Raw genomic sequence first — 22,946 nt, forward strand, 5'->3', positions numbered from 1 at the left:
TCCTAATTTGTTGAGAGTTTTTATCATGAAGGGATATTGAATTTTATTGAATGTTTTTCTGCATCTATTGAGATTATCATACGGTTTTTGTCTTTCATTCTCTTGATATGTGGTGTATCATGTCTATTGATTTGCATATGTTGAACTATCCTTGTATCCTTGGAATAAATCATACTTGATCGTGCTGTGTAATCTTTTTGATGTGCTGCGGATTCAGTTTACTAGTATTTTGTTGAGGATTTTTCATCTATGTTCATCAAGGATAGTGGCCTGTAGTTTTGTTTTATTGTTATTGCATCCTTGTCTGGTTTTGGTATCAGGGAAATGCTGGCATTGTAGAATTAGTTAGGGAGAAGGAGAAATTGCCCCTCAATTTTTTGGAATATTTCGAGGAGAATTGATGTTACTTCTTCTTTGAAAGTTTGGTGAAATTTGATAGTGAAGCCATCTGGTTCTAGACTTTTCTTTTTCAGGAGAATTTGTATTACTGATTCAAACTCATTACTCATTATAGGTCTGTCCAGGTTTTCTATTTCTTCATGATTCAGTTTTGGTAAGTTGTATGTGTTCAGGAACTTATCCATTTCCTCTAAGTTTTCCAGTTTGTTAGTACACAGTTGTTCGTAATAGTCTCTGATGACCTTTGTATTTCTGTGGTATCAGTTGTAATATCTCCCTTTTCACTTCTGATGTTGTTTATTTGGATCTTCTCTTTTTTTTCTTTGTTAGTCTAGCTGGCAGTTTATTTATTTTGTTTGTGTTTTCAAAAAAATCAACTTTTCTCATTTCATTGCTCCATTGCATTGTTTTGTTACTCTCTATTTCATTTAACTCTGTCGTTATTTCCTTTTCTTACTAATTTGAGTTTGCTTTGATATTGCTTTCTTTTTCATTGAGGTGCAGTGTTAGATTGTTTATTCGGAATTTTTCTACTTTCTGAATGTACACATTTATTGTTAAAATTCCCTCTTAGGAATGCTTTTGCTGTATTTCATAGCTTTTGGTATGTTGTGTTTAGATATTCATTCGCTTTACAAATGTTTTTATTTCCTCCTTAATTTCTTCTTAATCCAATGGTAAGTCAGGACCATGTTGTTTAATTTCCATGTATTTGTAGTTTCCAAATTTCCTCTTGTTATTGATTTCTAGTTTTATTTTACTGTGATCTGAGAAGACACTTGATATTATTTTGATTTTTAATTTTTTGAGACTTATTTTATGTCCTAACATATTGTCTAGGCTGGAGAATGTTCTTTGTGTTGATGAGAAAAATTTGTGTTCTGTAGCTGTTGGGTAAAATATTCTGTAAGTGTCTATTAGGTCCATTTAGTCTAATGTGAAGTTTAAATCCAACTTTGTTAATTTTCTGTATAGATGTTCTGTTTGATGCTATGATAGAGTGCTGAAGTCTTAAACTATTATTGTATTAGAGTCTATCTCTTCTTTAGGTCTAGTAATATTTGCTTTATACATTTGGGTGCTTCACTGTTGGGTGTGTATATGTTTAGAAATGTTATATCCTCTTGCTGAATTGATTCTTTTTTCATTATACCATGACTTTGTCTCTTTTTAACACTTTTGACTTAAAGTCTGTTTTATCTGATATAAGTATAGCTACTCCTGCTTGCTTTTGATTTCCATTTGCATGGAATATTTTTTACGTCTTTTTCTTTTCAGTCTACATGTGTCTTTACAGGTGAAAAGAGTTTCTTATAGGCGACATATAGTTGGGTCATGGATTTTTTTTTAATCCATTTAGTCAGTCTATCTTTTAAGTGAGAATTTTAATCGATATACATCCAAGGTTGCTATTGATATGCGAGGACTTATTCTAGTCATGTTATTAATTAATTTCAGATTGTGTTGTATGTCCTTTCTTACTTTCTTATTATTTATAATTGTGGTTTGATGGTTTTCTGTAGTGGTAACATTTGCGTCTTTTCTCTTCCTCATTTGTGTATTTGCTTTACCAGTGAGTTTTTTCCCTTTGCATTTTCATGATGGTAGATATTGTTTCTTTGTTTCCAGGTGTAAGACTCCCTTAAGCATTCACTGTAGGTCTGGTCGAGTGATGAGGAATTCCTTCTGCATTTGCTTGTGTGGGAAAGGCTTTTTTTTTCTCCTTCATTAATGAAGAATACCTTTGCTGAATATAGCATACTTTATTGGCATTTTTTTTTTCTTTTAGGACTTTGAATCTATTATCCCATTATCTTTTAGCCTGTAGGGTTTCTAATGAGATATCTTCTGTTCATCTGATGAAGGTTTCCTTATAAGTGACTACATGTTTTTCTCTTGCTATTTTAAGAATTTTTGGCTTTGATTTTGACAGTTTGACTCTTATGTGCTGTGGAGATCTTTTTGAATTGTATCTGTTTGGGAATCTTTGAGATTCCTGTGTCTGGGTGACTAAGTCTCTTGCTACATTTGGGAATTTTTCCACTAGCATTTTGTTAAATAGGTTTTCTAACTCTTTTGTTTCCTCTTTGGTTTTGGGTACACTGAAAATGCAAATATTTTGTTGTTTAATGGTGTCCCATTTGCCACGTATGCTTTGTATATTCTTTTTTCTTTATTTTTGCCAGATGCATTTTTTGTGAAGACCTGTTTTCTAGTTCTGAACTTTTTTCTTCTTGCTTGGTCTAGTCTACTGTTGAAAGTTTCAAATGTATTTTGTATTTCATTAAATGAATTCTTCCATTCCATAATTTCTCTTTGGTAATTTGTATGATAGCTATCTCCTTGGTAAATTTATCATTAATATCCTGAATTGTTTTCTTGATTTCTTTGTATTACTTTTATGTATTCTCTTGTATATCACTGAGCTTCTTTAGAATCGATAATTTGAATTATTTATCCAAGACTTCACAAATTTCATTTTGATTGGAGTCTCTTGCTGGGTAATTAGTATGATCCTTTGGAAGTGTCATATTTCCTTGCTTTATAAATGTTTCTTGTGTCCTTATGTCAATATCTGTGCATCTTGTTTAACAGTCACTTCTTTCCATTTCTAACATTTGCTTTCACATGGGAAGACTTTTTCCTGAAGACGTATCTATGATGTTGGTTGAGTAGAGAACTTTGGCTTTGATTCTGGGTGTGTGTAGTAGTAGAGTCTTTGTATGATTCCTTTGGCTGAAAACCATGTCAGCGGTGTACATGATTTTTTCAGTAGCTTAGAGTATAATTGTTAGTGGAGGCTCTGGTGAAGTTTCACTAGAGATGGGATGCAAGTTGGGCCTGACCTTGGGCCCCATTAGTGGCAGTGGTGGGCCAAGCATGCCTGTCCCATGCCTTGGGCCCCAGGGATTTCTACACTTGCACTGGTGTTAGCAGGTCTAAGAGACCTGATTCTTGGGCTTCCACGTGGCTTGCTCAGGAGCCAGTAGTGGCAGCAGTGGGCCAAGTGGATTGGGGCTTCTCAGTACCCTGAACAGTAGGCATGAGCATTGGAAGTAGCAGTGGTGAGACTAACCCCTTGGTTCCAAGCATCATAGAGGTGGCTATGACAGGCTGGGTGGGCCAGTCTCCAGGCTCACAGGTGGCATGTGCAGGTGGATGCCAGCTGTGATGGGAGCATCAGTTTGAGTGGGCCTGACCTCAGGTGCTTGAGAGGAGTACTCAGTTCCCAATAGTGGTGGACTGGACTGGGCAATCCTCAGGCCCCCAGATGGTGTGTTGAGGCACTGGAAGGTGTGGAGCTGGGCCTGTTGGATCTGCAGCCCTGCTACCGTGGAGTATGTGGTTGCTTTCAGTGGCAGCAGCTGTATACAGGTGGCTGGGAGCATGCACTTCATTTGTGCTTTGGTCATGGCTGCAGCAGCCCTTCATGGAAGCTGTTGCAGGTGGGGGGTTTTGTCCTTATGGTACATGAACATGCATGGTGGGTTTGTTCCTGGGGGAAGTGCAGTCTTTGCTGATGGTTCATACTTCAACCCTGGAGGTAACAGCCAGCCTCAGTGGTGGCTGCAGGCAGAGAATGTCAGTGGGGCTCCTGAGATATGGAGATACAAGGACTAATGAGCCCCCAGGTAATATGCAGTCTGGTGGGGGCTGGGCTCTCAATATGGTGCCTTGCTGTAGCTGGTTAGGGGTTAGGGGATGTGTGGGACCCAGCATGAGCTCCCTGTATGGAGCAATGTCTTCATGTGATCTCCAGGCAGCTCCCTATCTTAGTCTCAGGATCTGCCAGGGTTTAGGCTCTTTCTGGTGGCTAGGATACAGGAGTCCAAGGTGGGTACGTAGACTGCTAGCACTCACTCACTTACCTTTCTTTTCACTGAAGAGACAGCCTTTCTAGGCTTCCAGCCAATCCATGCCTTGATTCCCTCTCCTTCTTTGCTTTAGGTGTTTCCTGTTACTTCTCTGTTGAATTCTAGTGTTGGATAATCTATTTGAAATGTGATTATCTACTTGCTATTTTGGTTCTTTTTTGTGGAGGAGGTGAGTGCCAGATGCCTATAGTTAGCCATCTTGAAACCCCTCCCACTGAGGAAATATGTCTTTACATGACCACAAATACTTCATGGCCATGGTCCTTAGGTCCTTAATTTTTTTTTGCATTGGAAATCTGTATGAAAATCTTGTGGATGGTGGAGAGGATGCTGGAGACTTTCCTTGGAACAAAGTTCCTGTGCACACACACACAGCCCTTTCAGCAAATCTTAGATCTCTATAAAACAACCCAAGGAGCCCAGTTTCATTGGATTTTTATTTTTAAAAATGATAATGAATTCATCTCTTACCTCTTAAAGGTCGTATTTAAATTTTTAAAAATCCACAAATGGTAAAATGGAAGAATACGACCAAGGGAGAACAGATTATGGAATCTCAGGAGCATTAACTTAGCATTTTCCTTATTATTATTTTTTTTTTACAAATGTAATTGTTAATCCTCAGGAGGACACATCCTCTCCTTTTCCCCTAGCTTTATATTGTATAATTTACCCTGAACCATGGAATGGATCCAGAAAACTAATACAATGAATGTTTTCTGGATGCCCTTATTTTGCCCTTATTTTGTACATGCATTTTGCAATGTTCTTCACTGCAATGTTGCATAGAAAGGAAGGCATGTATATTGTACATATTTCAGATGAAAGAACAATTAATCTAATTGGAAATACTCTGAGTGACTGGTAGTTGCAAATAAAGGCTGAAGTATTTTATTCATTGAGAAATAAATGAATACATACTATGCAGCATATCTCATTTATTTATAGGAAAGCAAAGTGCACAAAAATCATAAGTTATAAAATTATTGCAAAACAAATATAAACTGCCTGAAAACAATGCCCTTTGAAAGGAATGGTTATATACATTGGACACGTAAGAAAAACAAAACAAAATCAAAACCCAAAACCAAGCTAAAGCAAAACTCAAAACCAAAATGCAATAGTCTGTTATACATGGGAACAGGAACAGGCTACGTTCTTATGTTTGTTACTTGGCAATTTATTATTGGTGACTTAGAATTTGGAAGATCTCATTTGACTGATATTACATTACAAATAGTGAATGATTCCACAAACAGATACTAATTATTAGTATTATTTTTGAATTCCTCAGTGTTGTTTACAATATTGTTTGGTGTCCTGTGTAGGATCCTTTTTTCCCTTAGGGTTAGAGGGGAAGAGTAGATGAGGACAAGGAAATACAGAAAATTAACATAGTCACCAACAACTCAGTTTTCTGTTTGTGTATTAAAAATTACTGCTTTACATGTTAATAAAATTAAGTATCTTAAAATGATTAGATGTCATTTCTCAGGGATTCTGAAATGAGCAACAAAGAAAAATTTACAAGGCAGGCTATTCCTCAACCAAGGACTTCCTGTTAGATTTTCAAATTATCTGATAATTTTGTCAGTACTTTTTATTAACTGTGTAAAGTTCTGGCTTCCTCATATGTTATGCTTTCAGAGAAAAAGCAGTCCTGATGCCTTAGACATTTGTGTCTCCATTGAAAGCAGTGAAGTCACTAGTTAATTAGCCTTACTACTCTCTTTCAGATCCCCATTTCTGCACTTGTCTCATTTGTGGAGGCCCTGGAAGTGGGATACAGCAAGCACAAAAATCCTTACCATAACTTAATGCACGCTGCCGATGTTACACAGACAGTGCATTACCTCCTCTATAAGACAGGAGTGGCGGTAAGTAGGGATAGGAACTCTTACGTTCCCCAAAAGATGTAAGGATGAGTTTTTAATGGTGACTGTTCCAATTCTGATGAGTTGGAGGCCACGAGTCATGCATTGTTTTATGGACTTCCTGTTTCCCGGGAGTAATCTAACCAATATGGAAAGTCTTGGAGTTCCCCGTTGCCTCTGAAATTTTCTCCATCCTGAGCCTGATGAGATAAATACCTAGTAGTGATCTGCATCTTCACTGGGTTATAACCAATTTAAATATAATGACTACAACTAAATATGTATTTCTAGATATGGAGAGTGGTACTATTAACCTTTTGCTATGGTAAATAACAATGATATTCATGCATACTGAAATTGTATTCAATGTACTTGGCAACCATGTTATGCAAAGTTAGCTCTTGGTTTAAACCACTAAGTCTTTTTCACAGGGACTATGGTTATTCACATCCTCTTTGTATGCCTTTGAGTATTTTAACCTAATGGTAAATCTTTACATCTAACCATTTGAAATGTTTCTTGCTTCTTTTGGCCCAACATTTTAGCTCTTTAGATGTTTTTGGTTTTGCTTTAAAAAAATTTTTTTAAGAGATGGGAATCTCAGTCTATCACCCAGGCTGGAGTGCAATGGAGAGATCATAGCTCACTGCAGCCTTGAACTCCTGGGCTCAAGTAGTGCTACTATCACAGGCTGCTGAGTAGCTGGGACTATAGGCATGCACCATCTTCAGTTGTTTTTGAATTTGTGTTCTGTATTTACTAACCTGCTCAACTTGGTTGTCTTTGCTTTTTTTTCCCTTGATGTAAGCCATTCATTTAAAAAGATAAAGCCATTAAAGGCAAAAACAGGTCTGTATGACTTTTTACTTTGAAATTTCCTTTAGAATTGACATTAAGATAGACATACTTTGGATATAGTTATCAATTATTCCATAAACCCAGGGCACATTTGTTATCTTTTCCTTCAGTGCCTGTTGAAAGACTTGGCCTAATAGCTCACTGAATTAAAAATTGATTATGTGGGAGAAGTATGGGCTTTGGAGCTAGATACAGTGGCTATAATTCCCTTCTTAATTGCTTGCTAGATATTGTGACCTATGATAAATTACTTGAGTCTCTAAGTGAAGACTCCCTCATCTTTTAAAATGGTGAAAAATATTTCACTTTGTAGAAGTGCTCTGATGGTTAGGAATGAAGTATCAAAAATATTAAGTACCCGGCCTCCTAAAGGAAGCTCAACAATTAGGCATTATTGTTAAAACACTGCAGAATTTTCCTAAAACCTGTGATCATTTTTTCAGTTCTTCCTCATTATAAAGCTGATTTCTTAAAAAATAGTATTTAAAACACTATCTTTGAAGTTAAGTTATAACAAGATTATAAAGGGAACATTTTTCACTCAATAAAAGATTTTTACCAAACATTTAGAGCAAGCATCATATTGAATGATGGTTCCATGAATACATGGAGCAAGACAGGGATACCCACATTAATACTCCCTCTTGGCATTTTTCTGGACATCTCAACCTCAAGAATGCAGTATGCAATATGACATCTTCAAAAGCTGAAGATACATTCTGTGAAATAATGTGATCATCTCCTTTAGAAAATAAAATAAAACCCTACAAATTCTTGGATCAAATAAAATACCTCAATAGGTCTAGATAAAAGAATTTTCCTATGCACTGGAAATTAATGAGTGTAATGGGAAAATGTACATTCCCAACAGTTTTTAAAAAGCATATAAATCACCTATAAAGAGCTTCAAAAACAATAAAAAGGAAACTGTAAAACTAAATCAAAGGGCACAAAAATGATCTTTAAATAAATGGAAAAGGCATCATTTTTTAATGTGAGTGAAACCTCAGTACTATATAGATGTCAATTTCCCTCAAAGTAATTTATAAATTCAAAGAAATACTAATCAAAGTTTCAAGGATCTTAATATGAAACATGATAATTTCAATCTGCAATTCATGTAAAATAGGTATTTCACAACCTTAGAAAAGACAATTTTGTAAAAGAATAATCTAACAGGGAATAGTTCTTACTCTCTTAGATATTAAAATATCTACTGAAGCTGAGCATGTGCTGTTTGTGAAAAAATAGGCAAATGTATCAATAGAATTGATTAGAGTTTCAAAAAAATAAACCCAAATGTTTACTGAGAACTTATATGCTGGGTCCTTTATTATAGGATGCTATAGACTGAATGTTTGTGTTCTCCCAAATTCCTCTGTTGAAATCCTAACTTCCAATGTGATGGTATTAGGTAATGGGGCCTAGGGGAGGTGACTAGGTCATGAGCGTGGAGCTGTCGTGAATGGGATCAGTGCCTTTATAAAAATGAGTTCCCTTCCCTCTTCTGCCGTGTAAGGACACAGTCATCTATAAATCCAGAAGCAGGCCCTCACCAGATGCCACATCTACCAGTGCCTCGATCTTAAGCTTCCCAGCCTCCAGAACTGTGGGAAATAAATTTCTGTTGTTTATAAGTCACCCAGCCTATGGCATTCAGTATCTTAAGCTTCCTAGCCTCCAGAACTGTGAGAAATAAATTTCTGTCGTTTATAAGTCATCCAGCCTATGGCATTCAGTTATAGCTGCCCAAATGGACTAAGATAATGAACAAGATAGGAGGATATCAGTACTCTTGTGGAACGTAACATTCTGGTGTGAAGTTACAGATACAAGAGACCAATGGAAAACAATCAAGAAAATGTTATTAATACTCTGTAGAGAATTAAAATAGAGGACCTACCCAGGGAAAGCTGGGTGTTTTATCAGATAGTCAGGAAATCACTCTCTCTAGAGATAGTATTTCAGCTGAGATAGTTGTGTTTTTTGGCTTCAGCCATGCTAACAGTGAAAGAAGAGTGTGACTGCAGAGTTAGTGCAGGGTTTTAGTACAAAAGTCCTGTGAGAGAATAACTTTGCTACATTCAAGGAGCAGAAGTAAGGCAAGCCTGGTGGGAACAGCACATGATGGGGACAGTGGTACATTATGAGGCTGAGGAAGAAGCAGGAGCTAGACCAGGTCTGGCTTTACAGGCCACGCTAATGAGTTCCAATTTTATCCTAAGTGCAGTCAGTAGGAAGCCACTACAGGGTTTTAGACAGGGGAGTGATGTGATCTGATGAAGATTCAAAAAGGATTACTGTGGGGAATGGTTTTTAAGGCAGCCTGCTAGGAAAATCCTGCAGAAGTCTAGTGAAGAGATGCTGATAGTTTGGACTAGGAAGGATGCTGCTGGGATGGAGAGAAGAAAATGCTGTTTCTGAGACAGAGTTAAAAGGACTGCTGTGGTGAATAGGATTTGGAACATTAAAGTGGGGAATTGAGAATACATCTTAGATTCTTGGTTTGATAAACAGTTGACAAGAATGCCTGGTGGCAAACCAATTTTTGGAGGAAAGGGGATCAAGAATTCTGATTTAGACATGTAGAGTTTAAGATCCCTAGTAGACATCCACATACAGAGGCCAAGCAGAAAGAAAAAGGATGCTAGAGTTCCAGGGGAGGTTGGGGATAAACATGTAGATTAGGTAGTCTTGGGCATATCAATAGTATAAGAAGACATGGAACTAGATGAGATGATCTAAAGAGAGAGTGAATAGGTAGTTAGAAGGGGCTCTGAACTGAGTCCTGGAGCACTCCAAAGATCAAAGTGAAGGCAAAGAATTAGAGCCAACAATAGAAACTAAAAAAGAGTGGCCAGTGACATGGGATATAAACTAAGAGAGTTTGGGGCCATGGAAGCCATGGAAAGAGAATTCTTCAAGAAGACTGTGGTGCATTGCATGGGACATGCTGATGGTCAAGTGAGACAAGGACAGAGCAGTGACCATTCACTCTGGCAACATGGAAGTCATTGTTGACCTTGACATGAGTTGTCTCAGTGGTTTGGCGAGAATGGAACACTGACTAGAGTATAACGAAGAAAAAATTGCAGGTGAGAACATGAAAACTTGATTGTAGACAACTTTATGGGGAAAATTACCCAGTTTAGAAAACGTTTTGGCCACAGCTATTTATTCAGAAAAAAACGGAATGCTTTCATTCTACTTTGAGTCATTCAGCCCTCAAAAATCTGACAAATGAGTTAAAGATGTAAATACAAAAGTAAAAATTGGATCATATTAGAAGAAAAAATGAGAATACGTTTATAGCCTTGAAAAAAGACATTCTTTTTAAAATTAAGCTTTGAAACGCAAGAGTTGTACAACAAAATATTGATTAATTTGAATATATTAAAGTAAAAACTTCTGTAGGATAAAAACCATCATAAACAAATTAATGAAGTAAGCATTTGGAGAAAATACATAGAGAACATAGATTAAGATCCAGATTGTATAAATGAATCAGGAAAATGACACAAATTCAGTCAAAAAATATGAACAGGCAATTAACAGAAAAGGTAATACATTTAATCGATGAAAGAAATATGAAAAATGCACCACTCATTAGTGTCCAAATATATATAAACTTATACTAATTTTAATCCATTATATGCATATGGATAAAAATTTGAGTTTCATAATATTAACTATTGGTTAGGAAGCAGGGCAGGGTTTCTAAACCTCAGCACTGTTGACGTTTGGGGACAGATAATTATTTGTCACTTTTCTATGCATTGAAGTGTAGCAGTATGCCTGACCTGTAGTCACTAGATGCCAGTAGCACCACTCCCCATTCCAGTTATGACAACGAATAATGTCTCCAGATCTTACCAAATAAACCAGTGGTTGGAGGGGCAATTGTCCCAGGTTGAGAACCACTGATTTAGAAGAAATTATATTCTCATATACTGCTCATCTGAGGGTAAATTAGTATAGTCATGTAAGAAAACAATTTTGCAGTGATTGCTATAAGAAAAAATATACATACCAATGCTCTAGCACTTCCAAGTGTACCCACAGAGGCCTTAAACAGTCAAATTCATTGTAGCAATGTTTGCCATAGTGAACAGTTACAGAGTATATACCTATCAATAGGGAGTTAGAACTCTGAAATACCATAGATTTCTATGACTGAAATTCAAGATGTATTATTAAGTTTAAAAAGTTTTAGAAAAATATGTTCTACATGATATATATTATTAAACATAGCACATGTATATGCACATAGATATATATGAAAATATATTGAAAAACATCTAAAAACATAAGCAGTAAATTGAAGATAGTGGTTACCTCTGGGGAGATTCTCATCCTGGAGTGGTGGTCAAAGGGAATTTTATATCTATATTGTTTGAAGTTTTTTTTGTTAATACTAGTGGGTCATCCCAGTAGTGGGACCATCTTATGGACCCTTATTGGGTCATCCTATCACTTAAACAGTTACAAATTGTTTAAATTTTATTTGTAAAATTACTTCTCTGTGAGACCATTACTTAGGTGAAGTGAGGTGTGAACATTTTAGGATATTGGATATAAGATTAGAGGATATTGTAACATTATATCATATATCCTATAATATAATATAACTATATTATTTAAATTATTAAAGTTATATTACATTATAGGATATGTAATATATTCTATATTATAATATAGGATATTATAGGATATTGTACCATTATAGGATATTGGCTATATAAACAAATAGGATAAATAAGTCTATAATACTAGGATTTATTGAAACAAACAGGATAAATAAGCCTCTAATACTTTATTGACTATATATATATAAAAAATATATAGTCAATAATCATATATTATGATAGTTTCCCTAGGTCATTATATAATTATTATGGTAAGAAAATCTAATAGTTCATTATTGGGTTATTCTGTAACTTAAACAGTTAACATTTTTTTCACCCCTGTAAATGATAATGTGGTTACCCTCCTTGCATAGCAATATTTCCCCACTAAAGTTTCATATGTGCGTGTTTGTTTTTACTTTTTATTGTTAATACTAGTAAATTAAACATTTTCCTTATGTATTAACCACTTTTATTTTCTTTGGTTATGACATCTCCATTCCTGAGAACTTAATATTTTGCTAAAAAAATGTTTGAATTTCTCAACATTTTTTAATGAAAATGTTTACCTAATGCCTAGCATGCAGTGGAATGTTCGTGAATGGTAGTTATTATTATTACTAAACATAAGTAATCATAACTAACAACACTTGTCATATATGTAAAATATTTCAAAACTTGTGATTGCTTTTTAGTTGTATGACCTTATATACAGACTTTCTCAAAAATAACATAAGATAACATATTAGTGGGAGAATACATCTTCTGCACTCCTAAGGTTTGCATTCATTTGGAGTGTTTTACTTAGGGTAGGCTATATTTTGCTACAGGATCAAACAATTTCAAAATCTCAGTGGTTTAGAAATAATGTCTGTTTTTTTTCACCCCCATAACAGTGAGTTAAAGAATCTTCCTGTGTCATTCTCACTCCAGGGCCTAGGTTTTCTGAACAGTCATCCTCCTGAGTGTTGTCAGGCATTATGGTAGAGAGAAAGGGTCTCTGGTCTTCCTATATCTGTATTTAAATTCTATGGCTTGGAAACTCTGCTCATCACTTCTGCTCACAACTCACTGGCCAAAATGACTCACACAGCCCCTCCCAACCATAAAGGGGCCAGAAAGTCTAATCCTACTATGTGCTTGAAAAGAAGAAAGCCAAACACTTTCTGTTATTTATTTGAGTATTTCTCCCTGTCTGTTTTCTCTTCTGTCTGCTTCTGGCACTTCTCTTAGACCTTCTGAATCCATCTTCAGACTTCTTAGCTCCTCCCATGTTTTCCCATCTTTCAGTATTTTAATGATACCTCCTGAGAGATGTCCTCAACTCTTTCTTCCACATTATCAGTTTGACCTTCAGAGATGTTCTTCTAGTTATTCAATCTGTTTATTTAGTATTTTTAGTTAGCAATATTTTTAATTTCAGGAGCTCCTCTTTTTTTTGCCCTTGGAATGTGCTATTGTCTTAGCAACCTTACATATTTATGAATACACCTACACATTTTGAAAACCTCTTTTAGAAGTCTTTAAAAAAATAGAATTATCTCTTTTAACTCATGGGGAATATGCTATTTGTTTATGAGACTCTTCTTACACTATTGGCTTTTTTTCCCCTCAAAATGTCAAGTGAAATTTGGTTGTTGGAACATATTTGTAAGTGCATGTCCAGGTGGGTTAGATGGGTCAGGGGTGTGGGTGTCCTCTGTATTTGTGTGGTCTGTTCAAAGAGGCTTCTAGGGAGGGCATGGCAGCTCTTCATCAGCAACAGCCTTCTCAGTGTCCTTCCCACCTCTTTGACTGTAGCTTTTGTCCTTATGCTTGTAAAATGGCTGATGTACCTTTGCAAATCCAGGTACAAAGATAAGGGAGAATACAAAGCACAAAAGTTGGAAACCAAATAAATATGCCCACTTTTAAAGAGCTATCCAGAAATCCAAAGCAGCAACTTTCACATCTGTTTTATTGGCCAGACCTGTGACTCATGGCCACTGCAATACATCGGGAAGTCTGACACATTGCCATCTCAAACAAAATCAGAGACATTGTTAGTAAGGAAAAAAAGGACAGTTGGGCAATCAAAAGTGATTCCCATTACAAGTAATGCTATTCTTATTTTAAAGAAGAGAAATCTCTAATTCATAGAAATTAAAATTATTCTATTATAAAGTAGCTGTATGGGCTACATTGTGTTTCTCATCAATTCATATATTGACGTCCTAGTCCCCAGGACCTTGAAATGGGACTGTATTTGGAGAGATGGCCTTTGAAGAGGTATTGAGGTGAAATGAAGTCGTGTGGGTGGGCTGTAATCCATTATGACTGGTGTTCTTAGAGAAAGAGGAGATTAGAATACAGACATGCACTTGCAGGGAGAAGAGTCCACTGTGAGGACACAGAGAGAATATAGCTATCTGCAAGGCAAGGAGAGAGGTCTCAGGAGAAAACAGTCCTGCTGACACCTTGATTTTGGACTTTTCTCCTCCAGAAATGTGAGAAAATAAATTTCTGTTGTTTAAGCCACCCAGCCTGTGTTATTTTGTTATGGCAGCTCAAGCAACTGAGTACAGTGTGGGAGCCAGGATTTTGTCCCAGCTCTGACTTCAGAGGTTGTGCATTTGAATATTAGGCATGCTTCTACAATATGCCTTTGGCAAAAAAAAAAAAAAAGCCTCTTATATTCTTACACCTCAGTATCCTCATGTGCACTTACTTCCAGGTATTGTGATGAGGATGAAAATGGATGTAAAAATGCACTTTGAACTCATCTATTCAACATACCTATTGTGCAGAATATACTCTGGGGACATAAAAGTGAATCATGCGCAGCTTCTTCATCTCTCACCAAAAACACCCAGCATTTATGCCAGTACAAGTTATCATTAACATAAATGTTGTATCATAGCAGTGATCACGATTTACTGCATGCTATTCTTAAATGAGCTCATTTTCCATTTGCTGTTGAATTTCCATGATCAATTCAGGCCATATTTAGAATGATTCTTAAATATAGAAACTATTTCCTACCTACTCTCTCTTTGAAATGCAGCTCAAAACAAACTTCTTTCATTGTGAGCTTACAAAAACAGTGGGGAGCGTTCTGATGAATGGAGAACATACTGTGACTCTAACCTTTCATTACAAACCAAGAGGGAGAAAATGCTTTAAATCATTTCAGTGTTATAAATTGTAAGACACATAGAGAATCAAAACAACCCATTGATAAAGTGGTGTCTGGGCTTCAACATCAACAGTAATACTTTGTAAATGTAAAACATTGTAATCTGTTTGTATTACTCATTATTGTTTAACTTAAGTGCCTAGAAGATACTTGGATCCTTTCAGAATTATTTTGCTCATTTCCAAGAGAAAATCCTTAGACAGAAATAAATTGAAGAATTATCTATTGATTGAATAGATGTTCTTTGACTCTAAGTTCTAGTTTACTTTTGATTTAGGCGAAAAGTTTTCAAACTCCAAAACTATCCCTTCGCCACTTTCCTTGCTTTTGTCAAGCAAGATGCCAGTAATCTTCCCTTTGTCTATTCTTTTTTTTCCAGAAAGGAGAAGCTGCGTATCTTGTTTTTTTGTTTTGTTTTGTTTTGTTTTGTTTTTGGTCGTTTATGACATGACCATAATTAATACAGGAAAGACTAAGGATATCAAAATTACATTTTGTTTGAAGAGTGCCAAATAATTTTATTAGGGATTGTAATTAGTAGAAATTTGGCTCCTGCAACCTTTGTTCTCTGGTGTTACATGTATTTATTAATATGTTACATTGGATTGTAAAAGGGATTTTGCAGATGCAATTAAGGTTAACAATCAGAAGACCTTAAATAGGGAGATTAGCCTGGATTTTCCAGGTGAGCCCAATGTAATCACACAAGTTCATCAAAGTCAAGGAGGTATGGCTGAAATCAGAGGTTTCAAGTGTTAGAAGGACCCAACAGTCATTGCCAGCTTGAAGGTGAAGAGGGAAACCGTGGAAAACGTTAGAAGGAAATGAATTCTGCCAATGCTCTGAATACTCTTGGAAGCAGATTTTCCCCCAGAGCCACCAAGGAACACAGGCCTTTTCGAACCTTGATGTCAGCCTTGGGATACCCTGACCAGGGAACCCATCCACACTGGGCTGGGCTTCTGACTGGCAGAACTGTGTGCAAATAATCAGAAGTGTTTTTTGTTTTTTGTTTTTTTTTTTTTAGACAGAGGGAGTCTCGCTCTGTCACCCAGGCTGGAGTGCAGTGGTGCAATCTCAGCTCACTGCAACCTCTGCCTCCTGGGTTCAAGTGATTCTCCTGCCTCAGCCTCCTGGGTAGCTGGGATTACAGGTGCCTGCCACCACACCCGGCTGATTTTTGTGTTTTTAGTAGAGGCGGGGTTTCACTATGTTGGCCAGTATGGTCTCAAACCGCTGACCTCAGGTGATCCACCCGCCTCGGCCTCCCAAAGTGCTGGGATTGTAGGCGTGAGCTATCACGCCAGGCCTGGAAGTGTTCTTTAAGCCTCCAAGACTCAACATTTGTTAAGGTAGCATGGAAAACTAACAGATTACTAAAGAAACTCTATCATTCACATTACAAAAGTCACAACTTGCTAGTAGTATCTCCCCTAACAATGAGAAATTGGCCATGTCCTTTTCCTTCAGGTTTCCTCTGGGCTGTTGTACCCCATGTCTCCTCATCTGCCCCTATGTGCAGGAACAAGTGGCTTGCTTTCTTGCTGTCATACACAGCAAAACTCAAGATCCCCTATTACCAGTTGTCAAAGCATCCTTTCAAATGAACCAGTTGTGACAATCATATTTTGTAGATAGGAAAATACTGGTAGCATATGTGACTTGTACCTTGCCACTAATTGGTAATTCTGGAATAAAATGCCAGTGGGACTTTAATTTCTGACTTCTTATGGGTTGACACAAAACCTTCTGGGTTCACGGCAGTTTATTTGGAAGAGGCAAGAAAATCTGAGCTATATTAAAATAGGAAGCTCAATTTCCTCCAAAATAGCTTCCCCTACTTTCTCTGTTTCTGTTAATGATGCTATCTAATACCACCTGAGGGGTTTGTTAGCCATTCAGTGAGGCCAGGAGTGTTGAGGTCATCTAACATATTGTTCTCCTCGACTCCAACCTCATCTGGTCTTCCTACCACTTCCAAAATTCAGATAATTGCTAAGTCATATGACTTCTACCTCCACACTGTCTGTACATCCTATATGAACTTTTCAATCTAAAAATACTGCTTTTGACCAGGCACAGTGGCTCATGCCTATAATCCCAGAATTTTGGGAGACCCAGATGGGCGGATTGCTTGAGCTCAGAAGTTAGAGACCAGCCTGGGCAACATGGTGAGACTCCTATCTCTACTAAAAATACGAAAAAAACAAAAACAAAATAGCTGGGCATAGTGGTGGGTGCCTATGGTCCCAGCCCTTACTTGGGAGGCTGAGGTTGGAGGGTTGCTTGAGCCATAGGGACAGAGATTGCAGTGAGCCAAGATTGCACCACTGTACTCCAGCCGGGGCAACAGAGTGATATCCTGTTTAAAAACAACAACAACAACAAAAATGCTTTTGTATCTCCCTTCTCTCCTCCTGTCCAAATGTCCTCCTGAAGTGGGGAGCTGATTGCATGACTCTTCTGTGTGAGCTTCACCGCCTGCTGAATCTGGTTTATATTTCTCACTCACTCTGTTTTCTAATGCCTGACCTCATAGGCCCTCAATCAGCCTTCACTCCTGCTCCAGTCAAGGGCATCATTTTCTTACCTGAAATGAACATGCTTTTGCTGACAGGACTTGTTGATTTAGTTCATTCTTCTGAAAATGCCCACCTTCACTTCTTTCTCTGTCAAATTTTCAAGACCGATCTTAAACCTCTCTCTCCTCTGTGAAGCTGTTTCTCCCAGATACCACTTTTCTTTCTCCTTATCCCCAAAGCAGTATAACTTATTCTAAGCATGCATGGTGTTTGTTGAAAAACTAAGGTGTTAAAATGAGTTTTAAAGACAATGGTTTTGTTTTTTTGTTGTTGTTGTTGTTGAATGCCTGTTTAATCATTTATTGTTTTTGGTTTAATAGAGGTAGGTTATAACTAAGATAGGATTTTGTTCAATTATTTGGGTAAGGAGGGAAGTGTCACTGATAGTTGTAATGTGAGAACTGTAATTGTACTGTTATTTAGATGCTCTCTGCTGCCTGTACTGATGTTCTGTGACTAGGATTTGTTTAGATGTTACACTGTCTCCCATTCATAATCTTATTTTAAAATGTGAAATTAACGCTACATGACCTTAGAATAAGAGATATATGTGGGAGAGGAGGTAGAGGGAACCGGGGACAGATGGGTGGGGACAAAATATTAGGGAAGAAAAGAAAGACAATGCCAAAATGAAAAAAAAAGTCTACATATGTAATATATATATGGATAATATCAAGAAAACTGTGCAATATAAAATTATACCTATATAATTTTATGAAAAATTGGATAAACACATGAACAATGATCCAAAGAAAATACAATGTAAGATTACGAGTGAGAATTCTGGAGGCATGGTATGTGGCTTGTCACATGACTGGCTACGTGACCTTGGGTACGTTCTGCACCTCACCCTGGCTTGTTTCCTTATCTGCCAAGTAGGGATAACAACAGTACCTATGATTACGGAGCTGTGAGTGTTATGTAAGTTTCTATATAAAAGCACCTAGCATAATGCCTGCCACGTCGTGGGCCCCTAAGACAATGAAGAGACTGATGAGGAGGCTCTCTGCTGCCTTTACAAGGTGTTTTGCAGCTTCGATTTTCTTGCAATCTTTCCTTATCTTGCCCATCTTTTTTTCATCTCATTTTGTTGATTTTCATCTTGGTCTGTTTTCTCTTTGACTTTCCATTCCACGTACCTCAATTTGTATTTTTGAGGTATATTATTGAAGACGCCAGAAAGCTTCCTGACATTTCATGCTGGATTCTGTTAGGAATCATTTTCCAAAGCACAGTGGTTTCTTTTTTCATGAGGTGTGTTTATGCTCATGTTTGCCCCAACTCTGAAGTATTCTTCATAAATTCTATGTCATTTGTTTGTCCCCTCACTGATTTTTAAAGAAGGCAATAATTCTCCAAAATTAGTAGTTAATTGAAAGATACGGCTTAAGTGGGGAATTAGAAACACTTAAACATTCATTTTAACTCATTTTGCATTAAGTTATATAAATCTATTTTATGCACTAATCTTTAATTCAGACCACAGGTCTTTTATGAGTTCACCAGTTTGGATACTCACATTTGTCTTATATCAACCCTGCCCCTATCTAAGATTTCTAGTCTCATCTCTTTAAAGTTAAATGGGAACTTAAAGACGTGCCTGAAGCAAACTGAGTGCAGAAGCTCTCTAACTTTTCTGTAAATGTTTTCTGCTCTTTCACAGTTGTCATACATATTTTGACAGCAGTTCTTTTAGTGACTGTCCAAAGCATTAAACTTAGTTTCTACAGAAATAACAACTCCAATTTCGTGTCCATATTTTATTGGTTTGTGTCACATTTAATTACATAATTATAATAACAAATACAATTTATTAAAATGCAGTTTAGAATAAACCATACTGAATCATGTAAGTATGAATTTAACTAGTAACAAAAGTGAGCAAAGGATATGAGAAGGTGGCCAGAGTCAGGCATATTCTGTCGTGTGGGCATGGGGCAGGACGGTTTACAGAAGTGATAGGAAGTAAATCCACAGAGTCCATTAAATGGAAGTCAGTTAAGGAAGATTGAAACACAGCAGTAGTTTTCAAACTCTAGTGTGCATCAGAACCATCTAGATGGTTTGGTAAAGCATAGACTGCTGGGCCAAAACCTAGAGTTTCTGATCAGTGGGATTGGGGTGGGGCTGAAAAATTTGCCAGCATTTCTAGCAAGCTCCCAGCTGACACCATCTGCATGTCCAAGGAACACGTTTTGTGAACCACTGACCCACAGCCAGTGTTGATGGTGTGGATGGGGAGAAGTCCTTTCAAACATCATCAGCATGCATAGAGCAGAAAGCCAAGTATTATTTTTCCATCTGTCTCTACCCACTTCCTAGTGGATATTCCTCCTATAATCAGACGTTAGGTTTTTCTATTACTCTTTGTTCTTGGTATTGTGTTAAAATTTCTAAGTGTGTGTGTGTGTGTGTCTACCTAGGCACTTTATTTAGAAGTTGAGGGAGGATGCAATGAGGGCTTTTCAAGTCTTCATGTTCATTCTCTTTGATTTCTTGAAAAAGATAAAACTACTAGGTAGCTTATTCGACCTTGCTGAACACCTTGTTTTCAAATCACAAGTCTCCAAGTCTCTTCACAGGAAAATAACATTTCTGTCTCTCAGAAAACTTGTGTTTGGCAATAGCTTATCAGCTGCAGGGTGGAAAGGCAGCACTGTGGGTGTGTTGTCAGCAAGCTGAAGACTTTGAGAAAGAAACAGATCATCTGATTGCTCTGTAATCTCCTTTCAGAACTGGCTGACGGAGCTGGAGATCTTTGCTATAATCTTCTCAGCTGCCATCCATGACTACGAGCATACCGGAACCACCAACAATTTCCACATTCAGACTCGGTGAGGGTGTTGAAATATTTGGAAGAGAGGCAAGAGGGGTCAGAGACAGTTTTAGAAATCAGAAAGGTGTTAGTCACCTTTCTTTTGCATAGTTTTCCTATTTTGAGTTTCTGAAATAATGAACCTCTAAATGAGAGATCAGTCTGGTCAGCTTCAATCAAGACTTAGAGTTTAAGAAGCCATCTGCTCCTAATTCTCCTATTTTGTTCAGCTGTCATATAGATATCCTTTTCTTCTCTATTCTAATGTTTGCTATTTGTTTATGTATGTTCTGTGCATACTCTACCTATTTCTAACAGGAAGTGGGGCAGTTTACATAAAGGGCCAGATGACACGTAAAGGAAATGAATAAGGACAGTGAGGATTAGAATGTTTTTGTTGACATTAACAACATTGAACAATCTTACCCTCTGATCTCTGGGATTCTCATGAGATCTCTTCTCATCCTCTCTGGTTTCATATCTGCTCTGTTTAGTGCTTGCATCACTCCCTGTCTCAGGGCCCCAAGAGTAAGTTTGTCTCCTGTAGGCCACCTTCACCGTGAGCAACCTGTGCATCCTTCCTAAAGGACTGCATAGGTAAACACAAACCTTCCATTGGAGACATTAAATATGGGTCCAAGTGCCCCACTTGGAACCTCCTGACCTGTAACAGATATTGTTAATTGATTTTGGTACTTTTTCTTACTAAACTGTGGGTTTATTCTGAGTATTCCTCTCAGTACAGAATTCCAGGCAATAGCACCAGTCAATTGTCATTTCTACTTAGGATAAACTCTTCCTTGCCCTCTCCTAGCCTAAGAACTTGCCCTCTCTTAAGACAATGATGTGGAACTGGAGATAATCTGGCAGTAGAGTTAGTTAATTATCCTTGACATAGTAATCAAAAGGAGCTAGGACATGGTGAAAGGTAGTAAGTCAAAGAGAAAGAATGTAGCAGGGTGGGATGAGAGTTTAACACCAAATAAATACTTGCCGATTTCACTTGAAAAAGCAGGTGCACACTCTAGATAGGTTTATGTTCATTAAATAAATCTACATGTATTTAATGAACTCAACACTTAATTACAGTGTACATAAAAGAAAACAATATTGTCTGATCTCTGTTCAGAAGGAGAATTTTAACTGAATGGAAGCAGACAAAAGAACTTTAGCTACTCGCTTCAGTTCCACCTTCCTGCCTCCTCATTTAGTCTTAGCCACAGAAAAGCAGCTTTTTGTGGTTCTATTCCAAGGTCTTTAACACAGGGAATTCCATAGAGTAGCACTGTTTAATGTGTGTCTGTGGGTGGAACCTTTGCTCTGAGGACAGAGACCATGGTGAATAGCACCTGCCCAAGAAAGATAGGTGGGTTGAACATATGTGGGTCTTGCCTGGAGACCAGGATCAGAACCAGCCCCAACTCAGAGGAAAATGGCTTAATTACAGGAGTTGGAAAAGAGTGTCACAAAATACACATCAGTTGGTATCTAACTTACTCAACAGATGTAACAGCAGATCTTTCACCTCGGGATTTGAATGTTCTGTGTTATCTCAATAGGAGTGGGAAAATTCCAATGTGTTCAGTTAAGCTTGGTTTGGAACAAAATTTAAACATTGGCCCTGTTCAACAGAACTTTATCCAAAGCATCTCAGCCTGTGTGATCTCTGTTCAGAAAACAAAGTCTGTGACTAGGCCCTTAATCCTTTGATGAATAAAATGTTAAGCCTAACAGTTTCAGGGTATGACAGATACTGCCCAAAGTTTGGCCAATGGCAGGTGGAAGTTATCTTGGGGAAGCACTGGCCCAGCTGTCAGAAGATCTTGCCTTCATCCCAGCCCTGCCACTTGGCCACCAAAGGGCTCTAACAAGTGTTTTTAAGTCTCTGAAACTCTGCTTCCTTGGTGAGAAACAAATAATCTAAGCTTTCATTAAATTTAAGATCTTAAAATAGTATACAGTCCTGTGTTTAGTGACATTCAGCTATAGTATGGTCTTTGAGATAGGGACTAAAAACTGACATTATAATATTATATTCTTTATTCTCAATTTTCCACATGTGGTTTCTGCATGGAAAAACTTTAAGATCAAGCCACTATCAGAGGTAGCTTACAGATACTACCTACTAGGTGATGTGTGTTCTGAAAATTACAGCTGAAATAAATAAACCAGTGCATTCATTGAATAAAATAAAAATAAAAATAAATGTCATTCCAGAAAATATAAAGAAGTTTGACATGACCCATATTTAAAAAAAAAAAAAGAAAAAGCACCTTTGCCAGTAATATAGGTAATTGAGATCTGGTTGTAAAACAGTTTTAAGAGAGTTCTTAGGCTAGATGTTACATATTTCCTGTCCACACATGTACCGATACTAAAATACCCTACATTCATCTATTGATGATTTGTAGTGTTAGTTGAGCTTTTGGTTCACATAAATGGCATGGGGACAAAGATAATTTCTAAGCATGGGAAAAAGTGGTAGTGCGTTCTAGCCTGTTAGAATTACCCAAATAAATCACAACTGTTTAACATTCTGAATTTTGCTTGGTTTCTGTTCAGGTCTGATCCAGCAATTCTGTACAATGACAGATCTGTACTGGAGAATCACCATTTAAGTGCAGCTTATCGCCTTCTGCAAGATGACGAGGAAATGAATATTTTGATTAACCTGTCAAAGGATGACTGGAGGTAAGGATGAGAAAAGAGAGAGATTTGAAGGCCAGGGAAGGAACTCTGAAGT

General features: G+C 37.2%; 1 protein-coding gene across 9 annotated transcripts in view; it reads left to right on the forward strand.

The window, feature by feature from the left end:
* The window catches only part of PDE1C (phosphodiesterase 1C), a 634,171-nt gene that overhangs the window by 429,338 nt on the left and 181,887 nt on the right, over nt 1-22,946 (forward strand). For all 9 annotated transcript variants that reach the window (XM_073008991.1, XM_007981671.3, XM_007981674.3 and 6 more), the window contains 3 exons: nt 6,011-6,151; nt 20,122-20,222; nt 22,766-22,894. In XM_073008991.1, the coding sequence (XP_072865092.1) occupies nt 6,011-6,151; nt 20,122-20,222; nt 22,766-22,894 (371 nt within the window). The remainder of the gene's footprint in view (nt 1-6,010; nt 6,152-20,121; nt 20,223-22,765; nt 22,895-22,946) is intronic.

This window comes from Chlorocebus sabaeus, chromosome 21, assembly GCF_047675955.1.
Source record: "Chlorocebus sabaeus isolate Y175 chromosome 21, mChlSab1.0.hap1, whole genome shotgun sequence".
Lineage (NCBI taxonomy): Eukaryota > Metazoa > Chordata > Mammalia > Primates > Cercopithecidae > Chlorocebus > Chlorocebus sabaeus.